Source organism: Pipistrellus kuhlii, unplaced genomic scaffold (genome assembly GCF_014108245.1).
Source record: "Pipistrellus kuhlii isolate mPipKuh1 unplaced genomic scaffold, mPipKuh1.p scaffold_m20_p_6, whole genome shotgun sequence".
Taxonomy (NCBI): Eukaryota; Metazoa; Chordata; class Mammalia; order Chiroptera; family Vespertilionidae; genus Pipistrellus; species Pipistrellus kuhlii.
Window position 1 is genome coordinate 31811803 of NW_023425562.1, and position 16964 is coordinate 31828766.

A 16964-nucleotide genomic window follows, 5' to 3' on the forward strand; every position below is an offset into this window, starting at 1 on the left:
GTGTTGTATATCATGTAAGACCTTTGGCTCTAATTGACATATTGTTTTAGAAAAGGTGGATGTTTGGGGGCTGGAGTTAAGGAGTGAGAAAGCATTCCCATACATTGAATACCAGCTTAAGTATAAGACTTGCACGGAGAAGCTACAAAACATTTCTTGGCATTGCAGAGCTCACTATTTCAGGCCCTGGCTAGCCCTAAGGTTTAGGACACCAGGAGGATGTGTCAGATCCTGCAAGTCTCCTGAGAAGCAAAGGTGGCCAAAGGGATGGAATGTGGCCAAAGAATGGAACGGGCAAAGGGAGAGCGGTTAATACACAGCAGAATGGTAATCTGAGGTACTTGGAAGATAAAACATGTATATTATGATCATCTCCCAAAGCAACCACCAATTCCTTACTGAACAGGGTAATAAATGTGGGATGATTCCAAACTGTCTCCTTTCAGGCATAGTGTGTGGAAGTGTAAGCTTACAGAATCACCCCATGGATGTGGGCTCTACTGCAGCTGGTAACCAGGAAAGCTGAACATTGATGAATCTGTTTCCTTAGATACACAATGGGAGTAGCATCTCATCAGGGTTGTGAGGATTAAGGGAGATATGCATATAAAATGTTCAATCAATATAATAGTAAAATATAGAGTATAAAATATTATATACATTTTATATATTGTCCATTTCAAATGACTCTAACATTTTCATTTGAATATGGGTTTATAGATGATAAATGATATTACATGGGAAAGGCTATTGATTAGATAATTTAAAACAAATGGTCTTCCACATTGTGGAGATTTATTATATCCAAAGGCTGGGCAGGATGGGAAAATGTTAGTGTCACACACACTGGCTTTTCACACAATCATTTAAGCCTGTGGTTGGCAAACTGCGGCTCTCAAGCCACATGTGGCTCTTTGGCCCCTTGAGTTGTGGCTCTTCCACAAAATACCACAGCTTGGATGAGCTTATTTTGAAAAAGTGGTGTTAGAAGAATTTTAAGTTTAAAAAATGTAGCTCTCAAAAGAAACTCCAGTCGTTGTACTGTTGATATTTGGCTCTGTTGACTAATGAGTTTGCCGACCACTGATTTAAGCAATCAAATTTCCAAGCAAAAAAATCATTGGGAAGAAGTTTAAAGCAACAGAATTATAACACTCTCCTCTTAAATAGCCCAAGGAGACAAAACAGTAGATCTCTGAGCATTGTTTTTAACTCGTTTCCAGAGATCAAGTTTATTTTTTTGGTTTGATACTAATGCATGTTACCTTCCTGCAGTGTTAGACCTATTTGTTAGTGGCTTGGCATTACATATTATATGGACTTTATGTATACTTTATGTATACTATAGGATAATCTCAGTGCCACTTTCAAATTTACATTAAACCTAACTGGATAAATTAACTTGGGTGATGACTTTACAGCAAATAACATTTCTTTCACAAAGATGCCCCAAGAAAAAAACTGCAAAAACAAAAATTTTGTCTGGAAAGAGATTCCTAATATTCTACTTATGAAGAGAAACAATGGCTAATTTAAGGAATTATTTAGGACAGTGGTTCCTAAATGTGCCTATGCATTAGCATGACTAAAGGAGCTTTTCAAAATTTCTAAACCCATCCCACAGTTTTTGTGGGGTTTTTGGAAAGCTTTCCAGGTGATTCCAATGTGCAGATAAGTAAACAAATACAAATGATCCAACCCATATAGAGAACCAAGATTGAAAAAAAAAAAAAAAATAGAGCCTTAGAGGCATGTAGGACAATCTCAAGTGATCTAATATAAATCTACTGGAATTTTAGGAGAAAGCAGGAAAAAAAAATGAAATGGCCACAACTTCCCAAATGTAAACTCACTGAGCTAAGCAGCTCAACAAACCTCAAGCATTATATTAAAATATGATAAAAAAGAGCCAGAGAAAAAGACATTATGTACAAGAGAATAACGATACAAAAGACAACTGTTGTTTCATCAAAAACAGTGGACGCCAGCCCTGGCCAGTGGGGCTGTTTGTTGAATATTGTCCCATCCACAGACAGGTTGCTGTTCAATTCTGGGTCAGGGCACGTGGCTGGATCCCCAGTAGGAGGCATGTAAGAGGCGGTCAATCAATGTTTTTCTCTTTCTCTCTCTCTCAAAATAAATAAAAACACATTAATATTTTTTAATAAAAACATATTAAAAAACAATGTAACCAGAAGATAATAAATGCAACAGTGAAAAAACTTTAAAAGATTATCAACCCCTAATTCTATCTTTAGTGAAACTACCCTTTCAAAGGTAAAATATTTTCAATGAACAAAAACACAATTTGTCACCACAAGCCCACACAAGTCTGAAGAAATTCCTGTAAGCTGAAGCAAAATGACATGTAATTTGGACTGACACAAATGTCGAACCTCACAAATGGTAAATATTTAGCAAATAAGACTATATGTACACTCTTTTCTCTTTTTGTAATGCATTTAACTGTTTAAAGGAAAAATGATAACATTGCCCTGTTGGATTTATCATGTAGCCATAATATATATGGAACACAAAGGGAAATAGGAGAATGAATGGAACTATACTGTTGGAAGGTTATATACAAAATTGAAATATTAATACTAAGTAGATTACAATAAGTTAAAGATAAATATTGTAATCCCAGAGCAACCACTTTTAGTGGTTGTTCAGTCAACTGTAACTGAACAAAACTTTTTTAAAAAACTATAGTTTATAAACCAATAGAAAAGGTAAAACCAAAATACTAAAAATATTCATGCAACCCAAAAGGTAGAAAGAGTAACAGAGGAAGAAAAAAAAAACCCAAATGGTAAATAAATCCAAACATATCAATAATTACATAAATGTAAATCAACTAAACACACCAAGTAAAAAAGGCAGACTAGGTTAAATAAAAAAAAGACCCAAATGTATGCTATCTAAAAGGGATGAATTTTAAACAAAATAGGTTAAAAATAAGCAAATGAAAAATATACAAATGTTAAATGCAAATACTAAGCATAAAATAACTTCTACTTGGTTTAGACTTAAAAATTTTAAAATACATTTATCCTTCCAATTACATTTATAATCAATCAACTTCAAGAGGAAAAAAAATAAAACAGGCAATTTGGGGTGACTTTTTTCTTAAACCTTTGTGTTTTCATTTGACCCTTGACGTTTTCTTTAATCACTCATATGGCTTCTTCTTTCCCTTCTGGTATGATTCATAAAACATCTTAACTGGGAAAAGCCTTTTATGATTTGCTTGTCTCCCTTATCTATACTCCAAGTCTCTCAGCCTTTGATCTAGCTATTAGAGCAACTAATGATTTTCAGTCACTTCGATCTCATTTTTGTTTTGTTCCTTTTATGTATTATTTCAGTTTTATCTATTTATGTGACCCTGAGGTGGGAATCAGATCACTTGAGGCTGTTGTGCCTGTGCTCTTACCAAATTATAACAGCACACCTTTTCCTCACCTATTTTTTTTTTTTTTTACACCTCCTGGTTGTAAGTTTTCTTTCATTTACAAAAAGTCTTGGAATTTAGCTCTTTCTACAGTAGGGACTTTCTAGTTTCTACAAACTTAAATTTGGTAGAATTTTTCTATATTCTTTAAACAATGCTGAAGCTCTGAGGCTTCCTCAAACTTAGACAATTCATAGCTGGGTCAGGGCTAGAAAAAAACATGAGTGTCATAACAAAAGAAACCTCATACTAAGCATGACTACAAAGAATGGTTTTGTGGCATGTGACAAAGCTGCTCAACAGTAAGTGAAAGAAACACCACCAATTGCCTTCTGGCCATCCTGGCTTCATAAGTAACATCTATCCCAACAAACTCCGCTTGCATATGGCACCATTTTCTCACAAACTGTGACCTTAGAAAAGGAACCTAGTTAGCAGGCCCACAAAAGATAGAACGTCTGTTTTAATCACTTTAAAAAATGTTTAAAAGGTGATTTCCGTACAAATAATGCTGTTTTTGAATGTAAACTCCTCATCTAACTGTACCAAAGAATAAAGTTTAAAGGGTCACATGAAAAAGGAGTAACATTAAGAGACTGCTTAGTTTGTTTACTTCTGGAAACTTAAGCCATTATCAGGTGCTTTGAGTCCTTTCTTTTCAATACTGGCCATGTCTTAAAATATGCAGGACAGATTACCAAGGGATTGAGTGATTAGCTAAACTCTGATGGAATGATTCATTTCAATTTGCCCTGCAGTTTAAGTAAAGCTTTATGCCTCCTATTGAGAGTAAATATCACACATCCTGTTTATACATACTGGCTTATTGTCCAAGGTTCTTCAAAGAGCTGGTGACACCCCCCAACTCACTCAGCCCAACCCCCCAACTTCCTCTCATTGGCGTGATATATTCCTACTCACTTTTAAGAAGCACCTCCCTCAACAAAACAGTCTGTTACAGTAAATTTTAAAGAAAATACTTTATTGTGTCATGAAAAAAAGGCATCAATCAACTAGATTCATACTTGCTTGAAAAAAATTTGAAAATTTATTAGACAGTATGTGGACATCCTGTTCCACATGGGAATGAGAAGATACTATATAGGTCCTCTAAGTATTGCACAGTCTGAAAAAACACCAACAAAAAAAAGGGGGGGAGGAAGGGAGGGGAAAAAAAAAATCACATAATCTTGGGAACCATATCACATTATGAATAATCTACCAAGAAACATTAAAAAAAACAAAAAACCTTTGTTTCTACAGTAGTTTTGAGTTTATAGTTGTTGGAATGACTGTATTCCATTGAAGACATCTCAGTAACAGGGAGCTTCATTTTTAACAATCCCATGTGCAAATATTAATAAAAAAATATATAAAATAACACGATTTATCTCTTGCCATCACCCTGGCAATCAAAACATTTGTTAGAACTGTTTTGCTTGAAAATAGTTAAGCTGTAAGTTTTGCCTGAAGCTCCATTTCTGCAGCCCGTTTGAGTGCAACATCCACTAGAAGCTGAAATCCACTAAAGTCCTGGTTGAGGTCCGGAGGAGTAGGGGGAGGAGTGTTGAAAAGACCACTTTGTGTAGTTGTGCTTGGTCCAATTTTACACATGTCCTCTGGGTACATGAGGGAGGTGTCTGTAAAGTTGCCGGCTGCTATCTGCTGTATATCTGTGTTTTGTCCCACACCAACTGGCTGACACAGAGAGAAAGGCACATCTTTCAATGCAGTCACAGTGGTATGACAGATCACTGATGGACGAGCCAGGATTGATCCTGGAGATGACGGCTTAGGGGACAGTGGCCTCCCTAGGGCTGGGTTTGGTCCAGTAGGACAGGAATGAAATGGGCTCTCCTCCAAAGCTGGCATGAAGTTTTTGATGCCCATTGCTGACTCCACAGAGCTCACTTCAGATATCTTGGCCCCACGGCGGGAAATTGTGAACTGATTTGGATCTTTGCCATCCTTTCTCAGCATGTCAGGGAGGAGCCTTCGGCGGGCGTTGATGAACCAGTTACAGACCTGAAATGATTTGGGTATGCTTTAACACTCAGCATACATGTTCTGAGAACCTTCCATAGATGCTTAATTATCTCTTTGCATTTAATAAGACATGAAAAGACTTATCAGAAATTACGAAGTTATTCCAACGTATCCGAGCCCAGACAAGAAAGAAAACTGCTTCCTATCATAAACATGCTTCTCTCCAATACAATTCCCTTTTGTGTTTCATCATCCATAAACCTTTTCAGGAGGAAAATAAAGGTATAAATTCTCAAATGTCTAAACATTACTTTAGAGAAGGAGATTTACCTTTTGTCTCTAACTCATATTAACCGATTACCTACTGCCCCAGCATTGAAGTTAATCAACTACAGGAAAATCTTTCTTGTATGAAAAGGGCCACGCCCCCAAGTTACTGATTCTTCTCAGTTCAAATCACTGTGTCAACAGACAGACATGAATTACCTCACTGAGGTCTGTCCTTGTTTAAATATCAAACCAGTTTCCTGGGTAATAGAGTAAGATTTAACCTCCTTTTTATGATTGTTACACAAAGGGAGGCTCTTTTAGGCATTAAAGGAAATGTTATTTGACAGATGACTGTCAAGTGTTTGTTTCTCTAAATAGCCAGTTATTAGCCATCAGCACTAGAAAGTTTAAAAGATATCCCCCACCCCAAGCTTTTGAGTCAGGAGGCACTTAATGACTTGGCATACAGGAATGCTATAAAATGACTTTAGGGGGAAAAAGAAAGAAAGAAACCTGAGTGCATATACCTCATGTTCTTTTTTTCCTACCTGTAGTGTAGATAGATGTGTTTGCTGGGACAGCAATGCTTTTTCTTGCTCTGAGGGATAGGCATTGTACCGATGCTCATACAGCCAATCTCGGAGAATCTGCACCGATTCCTTGGGCAGGTTGCCCCTTCTCCTCCTCTTGCCTGAGCCGGCAGAAGAGGAAAGGTCCAGGGGGATGTCCATGCTGTCATCATCCTCAGTCTCACTGCCGGAGGCTACAACACCTAGGAAAGGACAAAGGCCAGTCAGCCGATTTCATCAGCAGAGCACCTACTGAAAAACTCATCTCTTTTGACCATTCAGCGTAAACATGTTTTCTCAACTACTGAGAGGCAGGGGAAGGACCAGTGAGTGTTTTCTGTCCTGAAATACCAGAGCACATGTAAAGTCTCAAGAGTAATTTGACTAGAAGCATATTCTAGATTCTCAACCAGTTGTCAGAAGCCCTTTCATGTATGCCCACTTTCCTATGATTCAACTTTTCACATTCCTTTGGAAGGATACTCAGAAAAGTCCTTCATGCAATCCAACAGGGGAGACAAAGCCCCACCTCAAGGGAGTAACAGCTTGCCACCAGGAAAGGTGCTATAACAGATGGAATGTGTCTAACAACCTCTTTGAAGTCACTGCTATCTAGGATGAATCTAATGAATGTTCTATTGTACATTTTAAATGCTATTCTTCCTCCTTCCCCTGAAGGTTTGAAATAAAAAATAAGTATCTGTACATCTTTTTTCACTGATATAAGGAGAGAAAATTACACGCTTAACCCAGTTAGTATTCTAAAGATAAAATGCATGTCAAAAGTTCCTGCCTATTCTATAGTCATTTCTTTTTCATGGCTCCTTACATTTATTCAACACCATTTTTAATGGCCAGCACTGATCACTTTTTAGAAAATACAATCAATAAAGTTTTCAGTGTTGTTGCACAAAAAAATTCTATTAGCTTTAGTCAAAGATGCCTTAAGTGAATAAAAATTTTAATTTCATATAAACTTCTACTGCCAGATTAATCTGAACCTAGAACACGGGGTGTCAATAAGAGTTGTCTTATTTACATGACAAATACAACCCTGAATATGTAACCCCAAAGGAAAATATCTTGTCTGTAAGTACTTTAATCCCACCAGAAATTAAGAATTCACAAACCATTAAAGGACATTCAAATCACACACAGACTGGGTTCAACAAAAATTTAGTCCTCGCCCTTTTAGATATTTAAACAGAATTTAGAACTTTATATGATATTAAACACTCACCCCCAATGCGCCCGTGCACGCGCGTACACACACACACACACACACACACACACACACAAAAGAACATGGACAACTCTTAGAACATATCGATCTAAGATTTTAAGGATATAAATGAATCATAAACTAGTGCATGCTCGAACATACCAGTACTTCTACATAAAGAAAATTGATTAAACTAACACAAAATTTAAAGTTATGCATTCTTAACTTTGTTGATGCAAACTTAATTGAGTGGTTTACCTTGATAGGAAATAAAAACAGAATATTCCTCACAGTGATAAGCTACTCAATGTACTTTCGAGGATTTAAAAAACAAAAACATCCTTTTAAAGCCTCTTAACACAATGAAACTCAAAGAGCTACCCATTCAAAGGTTTGCTGATGAGATACCAGGTTAGTTGAGTGTGACTTTATTTGGGACACATGGTTAGTTTTGGACTGCAGGGGGCAGAAGGTGTTGGAGTGTCCACAGAAAAGGCAGGACCTTCCCAAGACCAAGTAGACCAAGTTTAACAAAAGAGCAGGATGAATAACAAAAACCCACACCTGAAACCTGTATGATCATATCGACCAATGTCACCCCAATAAATTTAATTTAAAAAAAATTTGATCTTGCAAATTCACTTTAGCTCAAGCCTTAATAAACAGCCATCAATAAACCAATCACAGAAGAATCCTAAATATTAACCCCATGTATTTGATGTTTTGCTTCCCAGAAGCTTTCATTAAACTGCCTTTTTTTTTTTTTTAACATTGATTTTAGAGAGACAGGAAGGGGTAGAAAGAGAGAAACATTGATTTGTTGTTCCACTTATTTATGCATTCCTTGATTGATTCTTGTATGTGGCCTGGCCAGGGATGGAACCCCCAAAACTTGGAGTATGGGGGTGACAGTCTAATCAACTGAGCTACCCCACCACCAAGGCCTATTAAACTACTTAAAAAAAAAAAAAAAAAAAAAAAAAAAAAAAAAGAGGTACATTTAAAACTGAAACTGCTTTCACTGTTGAAAAGATGAGAAAAATGTTAAACCCATATTAAAACTTGGGTGAAGAGTTCTTCATAAAAATAAAAAAAGAACTTAATAAGTATTTAAGTACATTTTATATTTGCAAAGAAATCTAGCTTTTTAACTCTAATTTTTAAATACTTGAGTAACTAAAGCAACTTTGTTTAAACTTCTCAATGTCTGAAAAGCCAGGCATTCTTTTCAAAGCTGTTATCCCCCATCCCTTTTATATTTTTTTAAACTGTGAAAATTTGCTCATTAAACTGAATTCTCAACTGTAAGTCGATAATAATTTAAAACAACAAAAAGACCCTGAAGCCTGCACTTCGATCTGCTTAAGTTTGACAAGAAGCCTGAACTTTTAGAATAGGTTAATGACATACAAAAGCAGGTTTCAGTTAAGCAACACCAAACTGCAGGGCGACTTTATTCTGTTCTCAGTTCATTTAAACAAATAAATGCCAGGCCTCTGGCCCTCTTAACAAATATTTCCAATATGTGCACAAAAGCTGAAGTAACAGGAAGTTAAGACTTCAGTTTCTTGGCTACACCAGCTGATATTTCACTGCAGCAAACCACGTTTGCTGCTGTCAGGACTATTTTCATTAAAACTCTCCCTCCGGATTGTGGCTCAGCTTGGAAAAACAAAAAGACTTCCACGTTACTCATTTCCTATTGTAACAGAGCCTTTGAAAAGTTTCCCGGTTACGACTTGTTTCCAAACGTCCTGCTCTCTGCTTACACTTTTTAAAAAGTATGTGGTGGGGGGGAGGGGTGCGGGATCACAGGCCTCTTTTACTCCATCCACATACAAGGAAATGTTGTTTAGAGAGCCAGACGATGGCCTATGGCTCCCACGGGTCCATGAAGCAATCTTTTCATTTGAGTAGGAGCGGGGCGTGCGAAAGGGAGCAGAGAAGAGTGCTTGTGTATCTAGAAGAGAACCTAGAAACAGATTCGAATGATGGGAGGAAACGTTTGGGCACACAATTGGGAAAAAGCAAAACTCCCAGATCAGAACAGCTCAGAAGGGACAGGAACCGAACTCAGCCCGAAGGGTACTGGGCTGGCCGCAGCCACAGGCCAAGGTTAAAGGGAGAATCCTTTATTAAATGTCAGAAATCGTGAGCTAGGAGACTTGGGGGCTTTTTCTCAAGGAACCTTCTTTCTGCTTGGCGTGGAGCCCTTTGGGGAGAACTTCGGGCATCCTCTGCTTTCTAAGACGGGACACTATTATCACGAAGCCCGGGCTCTGTGTAGGGTTTGAGGTGACTTTGTTTCCCAGAAAACTTGAAAAGATGTTCAGACTTTTATGAGACCAACAGCAGTCGGGGGCGGGGGGGGGGGGTCTTCCAGAGCCTTCGCTGAGCGGCTCGGAACGCGCCCCCCCCCCCCCCCAGGCAGCCGGCGCGGGGCGGCGGGGCCTAGGGGGGGGGGGCCGGGGGCGGCGGCGGGGCCTGGGTGGGGGGGGAACCGGGGGGCGGCGGCGGGGCCTGGGGCGGGGGGGGCGCCCAGGGGGCGGCCCTCTCTCGGCTTTTGTTCGGCGGCGGCGTCCTCCGCCCGCACGGGGCTCGGCCCCTCCAACGGCAGCGCGAGCGCCGCCGGGACCCGGGCGTCTCAGGTTACAAGAAACCGGAGACGGTGCCGAGAATCTCTACATTCTGAGGGGCCTGCCCACCCCGAAGGATTTGCCAAGAAACCCTAAAAAGGTGCAGAGCCCGGGCCGTCTGCGCGGCCCCGCGCCGGCGCCAAGTTCCCGGCCCCCGCACCGCTCAGGGTTCCCGGGAGCCGGCGCTCGGCGGCAGGACTCCCGGGACCCCCATCCTGCGGCCGGCGGCGGGGAAAGGGGGCGACCCGGAGGCACCCGAGGGCCGCGGACCGAGCGAGGGACAATGGGAGCGAGGGGGCGGGGGTAACCCAAAATCTGCCAGGGAGGGGGCGGGAAGGTACCCTAAAGAGCCGGGGAACCGCGGCGAGGGACGCCCGGCTGCACCTGGGCAGGAGAGGGCGGGGTGAGGTACCCAACGGCCGGCCGGTGGGGGCGGGGGGACCGGGGAGGCTTTGGGGAGTGAGGCGGGGGGCGCAGGTCGGGATCTAACCCACGCTTCCCTCACCGGACCCCGAACCATGCGGGGAGCCCGACCCCCGCGGACGCCGGGCTTTCCATTGGGCTCACAAGTACCACTCTTCCACCCTCCCCCCAACACCCCGCTTCACCCCCACTTCTCCCAGGGGGTCCCAGCGCCCGCGGGAGAGCCCCCCGGGAAGGATGCAGACCTGTCAGTCCTCCCGGAGCAGACATGGCCTTCCAGGGGCGGCCCCCCGCGCCGTTACGTGGCCGAACTTCCCGGCGCCGAGTTGTCACCGTCCCGAACGGGGCTCAGCGGGGAGCCTGCTCCCAGCCGCTACGAAAGCCCCGACCCGGACGCGTCCGGCGAGGCGAGTCCCCAAGGCGCCAGGCCACCGCCCAGAACACAGCACCCCGGGGTGGGCCGGGCCGGGGGCGGCCGCGTTCTAACCGAGTTGTTCTAACTGTCCCCGCGGGGCCGCCCGAAAGAATGCGGCGCCACGGAAACTCCGGGCGCGTCTGCGCCTGCGCGCCCCGCCCCCGCCCCCCCCCCCCCGCGGCCCCCAAATCACAACCCGGAGCCCGCGGCGGGGCGTGCGGGGCGCCTCCCGTCAGGGGCGCAAAAGTTCACCTCAAGAGGGGGAGCCACCATGCTTTGACCTTTCGTGGTGGCAGGCTTTTTTTTTTTTTTTTTTTTTCTTTCCCCTCCTTCTTTCTTTCTCTCTTTCTCTAGTGTGTTTTGTTTTTAAGCCAGACTGACAGCCAGTTTCAGCTGCGAGGCTTCCAGAACGGCTCGTGGAAACAATGACAGGCTCGCCCCCACAGCCCGGCCGGCTTGTCAGAGCGCGGCGAGCCGCTCGCCCTCGGTCCCAACTCTCCCATCTCGCCCCACACGCTTCGTGGGAAAAGTTTGGCGGCCAGGAATGACTATAAGGCCAGCTTTCCTGAAGTTTCCGACCCCCGAGGGCGAGCTGGGGGCCGGAGGAGCACTCCTTTCTGGTTGTGAAAACGCCCCCATCCCCAGAGAGAAGAGAGCGTCTGGGCCCAGCTGGGTGTGTGTGTGTGTGTGTGTGTGTGTGTGTGTGTGGAGGGGGTTCGGGGGAGTGGGAACCCCGGAATCCAAGCCCAACTTTCAGACAAAGGCGCTCCTCCAGGCCGCCGCCGGGGACAGCGGGGCGGGGGCGGGGGTACCCCCGGAGTAAGGGCCCGCACAGCCCCCCGCCCAGGAGAACCCTCAGCGAGAGGCCACGCGGCCGCCCGGGGAAGCGTGGGGCGCCGGCGGAGACAATGAAAGTTGGAGGCGCACAAACAAGGCGGCGAGCGTGTTTCTTGACAACGTGCCAGCGGCGTGGAGACGGAGGCCCGTCTCCCCATAGCGGCCCCCCGTGTTATGTCTGGAGGGGACGCAGCCTCCACAAAGAGGCCGGCCGGCCCCGGTCCCCACGGGGCTGGCAGGTCCCCCAAGTCCCTCTCGCCCCGAGCCCGGCGCGCACGCTTCTCCCAGGGACACGCGCCCTCGGGGCGGCCGCCCGCGGACCTTACCTTTCTTGCTTTTCATCCTGTAGCTCCCCCCTTCCAGCGCGGGGGTCTCGGGGGGCGAGGGCAGGAGCGGGGGTGCAGGGGGGCAGCGGCTGTCCTCCTGCCCCGAGGACGGACTCTCCGGGAACTTGTACGGGACGAGCCCAGGCAGTGACTGCGGCCCCTGCGCTCGGGTCCCGGGCGCCCGCCGCTTGGGCGGAATGCGAGTGACACTTGGGCTTCCTGCCGCCGGGATCGCCTGGCAGCCGGCCGGGGGCTCTCCCTCGCCCTCCCCGCGCCGCTCCTTTGTTCCCCGCTCGCGATCGGCGCACCTCGGCGCTGTCAGAGTGAGCGGTGAGGAGGGGAAGGTACAGGAGGTGCTGCCTCCGCCCCCAGCCGCCCGCCCCGTCCCCCGCCCGCCTCCCCGCCCCTCCCCCACACCTCGCAGCCGGGGAGGGCTGCACGCGGGCCCGGCCGCTCCGCCTCCCCCGGCGCCCCCGGGGCCGCCGTTACCGGTCCCCGGTGGGGGCGGCGGAGCCCCGAAACCCGAGCCTTCTCCCCCTCCCCGGGGCGCGCACGCCTCCCGCACCCCTCGTTGGGCCGCGGCCGCCCCCCAGCCGAGCGCTCCGGGTTTCTCTCCTTTGGGCCTTTCTTCCCGGGGCCCACGGAGGTGTGTTTGGTTAGGAAACGGCAACAGATGGAACTCGGGCCGCCCCCTCCTTCCTCTCCTCTAGCCCCGGGAGGGAAAGCGAGCACACACACATTCACACACACACACACACACACACACACACACACACACACACACACACGGTTTTTGACAGCTGCCCCGGGCTCCAGCCGCGGGAGGAGACAGCCGCTCGGGCTCCAGGGGCGGGGCCGCGGGGAAAGTATTCGGGACAAGAACCAACTTCTTCCCGGGCGCGCGGCTGCCCTGGGCTCGGGGCGCGGCGCGGCGCGCCCTTCTCCTCCGGGGGCTCTTCCTCCGACCGCGGCCGTGCGGGGCCGGGAGGCGGGGGGTGGGGGGAATGAGACGCAGACACCCGAGGAGAATGACTGTTCCCCCGGGCTAGGGCTCAAGCTGTGAGTTCCGGACTGGATTGCAAGGCAGTTTCGAAATCGAACACGTTGCGGCGCACACTTGTCATGCTCACATGCTCTTTAAAAGTCCCCTCCCGCCGCCGCCTCCCGGCCGGACTCCGCCGCTCTCGGACCCGGGCCTCTGCCGCCTTTAGGGAAAGGAGGTGACCACACCGGGGCTGCTCATCTGTTTTGGGAAAGTCTACTTTTAAGACGTAAACCCCTCTCTCATCGGAAGTTTCAAACTAGTCATGGAGACAAAAAAAAAAACAAAAAACCGCATGCTCCTTGTAGGGCTGTCTTGGTGGAAGAAGACTCACAACAGGAGTTCCTTGGTGAAATTACCCTTTCCAAAGGCCAGATCCTGTTTGGCTGATTCCAAGAAACGCAGACCCCCTCCCTCCCCGCCTCCTCCTCTGAGTCGAGTTTTCCTGCGCGCGCGCGCGCGCGTGTGTGTGTGTGTGTGTGTCCGTGTCCTGTTGCTTTGAAGTAAACGAACTGTCACATGGCCACAGTGAGACTTTCGCCGTCACTTAAAAGAAAAAAAAAAAAAAATCCCCAACGTAAATAACCCCGGCAGAGACGTCAGCGCCCGAGCCGGCCTCCGGTTTCGGCTCTGTGCTCTTTTTGTTTGGTAACCTCAATGGAGAGCCCGGTCGGAGCAGCGCCGTGGAAATAAGGTTAAACCAGAGGACCGAGGCAGCCAAACGATGACTAACTAGACTTTGGAGCCTCTGTTTTCGGATTCAATTAAAGCCAGCCTCCCACCCACACTCACCCTCCAAAAAAAAAAAAAAAAAAAAAAAAAAAGACACCCCCGCCAGCAGAGTGAATTGAGGCCAGAGTTTACAAAGCTTGGGTGGTTTTTCCAATGACAGGACCTAAAATGAGTAAACAAGGAAAAAAGCGTCACTCTCAGCAGGCAGCGACCTTACGATCCCCCCCACCCCCCTTCGGTGTTTTGCCGACTGATCAGCACCTAAAAGAACACACTTTCGGAAACGACAAAGCAGACAAACTTGGTCCCGGGGCAAACCCGCACCGGGAAGGCCCCCTGCAGCTCGCTGGAGCGCGGTTCCCTCCCCGGGCCTGGCTGCAGATGAATCAGCTGCCGCGCCGGGAGCGGGACAGATGTGGGGCAGGGACGGGCGGGGGCCGCCCGTTAGAGGGCCGCTCCGTCCCAGCGTTTGAAGGCTGGTTTGTGGCTGGGATTGGCGGCTCACATCCGCTGGGGAACGGGGAGGAGGGAGGAGAGACGCCGGGAGGAGGAGCCGGGGCCGGCCCACGCCGCCACGCCGCGGCCTGAGTGGCAGGAGCCGCGTCTGGAGCCCGGCCGTTACTGGGGAGACGCTTTGTTTGCTAACTTCGAAAGTGGCCTCGGCCACTCCACCGAGCACGCCTCCTGGCCGCTGGCAGCCGCTCGCGACAGAAAAAGAAAGAAAGAAAGAAACACGTTTCCTCCTTCCGCGTGGTTATCCGTGGCCACGCGATGGCTCTCATTCTGTACACAAAAGGCACCTTCTCGTCTAAATGAACTGGGCTAATGACTGCGATTCTCTGGCAACTGAGATGGAAACCGAGAGAGGAAGCGAGTTGATAGCTAGAAAACAAACTTTAGGGGCGGGGGGGGGGGGGGGCGCGCACATCACTTCTTTCAAATTGCGAAGAGTAAAAAGTGGAACTTGAAACGCTCTTGCTGGAAGTCCGGCTTGATCCGGCCAATGCTCACCGTTTGCTGGAGCGCATAATATCAAAGCAATTATTAAAGCTAGTGAGATGGTCCAAAGAGGAACCCGGGCACCTGTGGGTGGAGGACTCCCCTGGTGGAGGTCCCCACCCCCAAACTTGTTTGGGGCTTTGAAACGTTGGTTCATTCTAAACACAGGCAAGAAAAATCAGCAGTTGCTTAGGATATTTTTTTGTGAAAGGTATTTGCTTCTCCCAAGGTGGAAAAGCAAGTTTTAGTCCTGACTCTGTCTGTCAATTCTAATGCCCACCTAGGGCCTCTCTGTAAAACTGATCCAATGACAAGATTTTTTTCCAGTGCTGAAACTTTTTTAATTAATAAAAGTATATTATTAATTTTTTTACACGTGCTACATACTATTTGCTGAGTTCATATAAATGTTAATTAAATTGGAGAACTGGTGCTCAAGAAGTCTGCTAATAAACGTTTTTCACTATTATTTTTTTCCTCCTGGCACACCTCGTTCCAATGGGTGTCTTATCTTCTCAAGCTGTCTCAAGGCCAAGAAAAGAAACAGAACTGTTAAAGTTATTTTTCACAGCTGCGAACCCTTCAAAGGCACAAAAGCCAGAAAAAAAATGTATCAATACATCCAGTTATTGTGATGTCAGGTCCAGGAAGTAATTGGAGAATTACTTCAATTAATCTATTCAACAACCATCGATTAAGCAAGAATTCCATCAGGCCCCGTGCTAGGTGGAGGAATGATGATCCAACCCACTCAGTCTTGTATCCATCCCTTTTGCTTCTAATCTCTGGGGGACAGATATTTTTTTAAAAAACGTACATGTAGACTGTTAGGCTCGCACAAGGATTTTATAGTCATCTCTTCACATCTCAGGCGTGGGGGCTGGGACTACTTAAAGAAAGTTGAACATAGTCTTTTCATACCCTCTTATGATTTTATTGACCCCACCAGGATTATCTCCATCTCTTAATTACATGAATAATGTAACTCCTAAGATACTTTGGTGTGTAATCATTTTTCTCCTAACCTGCACTTCTCTCTTTCCATCCTTTTCCCCTGTAGCCCAGTCCTCCTTTTCCTTTGCCTAGAGGCTTGGATTCAAAGGGACAGAGTAAAGAGATAATTTGAGTATAACCTTTACCCTCTTTTGGCCTCATCATAAATCTGTAGTGTGCTTTACAGTTTATGAAACACTTAGGTGGCCTTACTTAATAGTACAGTGAAGTATGTTATTATTTTTCCCTGAAGTCAATATAACTTAACATCCAAATATAACAAAGCTAAAAGGTATAAAACCAAGTACTGGGCATAATTGCCTGGCTTTATATTAGGTATTCTCTGTCACTCTTAGAAGATCCAATAGATGTGGAAGGCAGTATATAAACAGATTCTAAGCACAGATGATGGTATCAGGGCCTACTAATCATGTGTGGCAATGGCTTCAAAATCTCTTCTTTGAAGTCTACCAGTAATCTTACAAAAGGCTCTCTTCCAACCTACCTGCACTTTGTGCTTTGTGTTCTTTTCTCATTTTTTAATTAAAAAAAAAATGCTAAAAAAAAATTCAAGCAAGAAACAAGTATACAAAGTTAAATGTGAAAGACCTTAATTCCTCTCTACTCTCCAAATGTGCATATGTATACTACACACAAATGTAAGGGATTTTTTATTATTTGCTGTTTTCAAGTTGACTGGGCCTGGAATGGTCCCAGGAGTTTGTAATATCTTGACCTAAATTTATGTATCCTCAATGCTACCGTCCACGTCAGGGTCTCAACCACAGCCCTAAAACAATTGGAGCTGGCCCTTGCCGGTTCACTCAGTGGATAGAGCATCAGCCTGTGGATTGAAAGATCCTGAGTTGCAGATTCAATCCCCACTTGGGGCCATGCGGGAGGCAGCCAATCAGTGACTCTTTCTCATTATTGATGTTTCTATCTCTCTCCCTCTCCATTCCTCTCTGAAATAAATATATTTTTATTTATTGGAGCTGGATAATCTTTGTTGTGTATTGTAGAATGTTTAGCAGCATGCCTGGCCCTAACCAGTACTTGT

The 16964-nt window shown here is 46.2% G+C and overlaps 1 protein-coding gene across 3 annotated transcripts; it reads right to left on the reverse strand.

Moving 5' to 3' along the window:
- Nucleotides 1-4483: 4483 nt before the first annotated feature.
- Nucleotides 4484-12249, reverse strand: TGIF1 (TGFB induced factor homeobox 1). Of its 3 annotated transcripts, none has more exons than XM_036419612.2 (3): nt 12139-12249; nt 6259-6482; nt 4484-5479 (listed from the first exon to the last, which is right to left on the reverse strand). In XM_036419612.2, the coding sequence occupies exons 1-3, from the start codon at nt 12152-12154 to the stop codon at nt 4904-4906; spliced, it is 816 nt and encodes a 271-aa protein (XP_036275505.1). In that variant the 5' UTR covers nt 12155-12249; the 3' UTR covers nt 4484-4903. The 3 variants fall into 3 exon arrangements, with proteins under 3 accessions (XP_036275505.1, XP_045430296.1, XP_036275504.1); XM_045574340.1 differs by lacking the exon at nt 12139-12249 and adding an exon at nt 11257-11279; XM_036419611.2 differs by lacking the exon at nt 12139-12249 and adding an exon at nt 10806-11044.
- Nucleotides 12250-16964: the final 4715 nt, after the last annotated feature.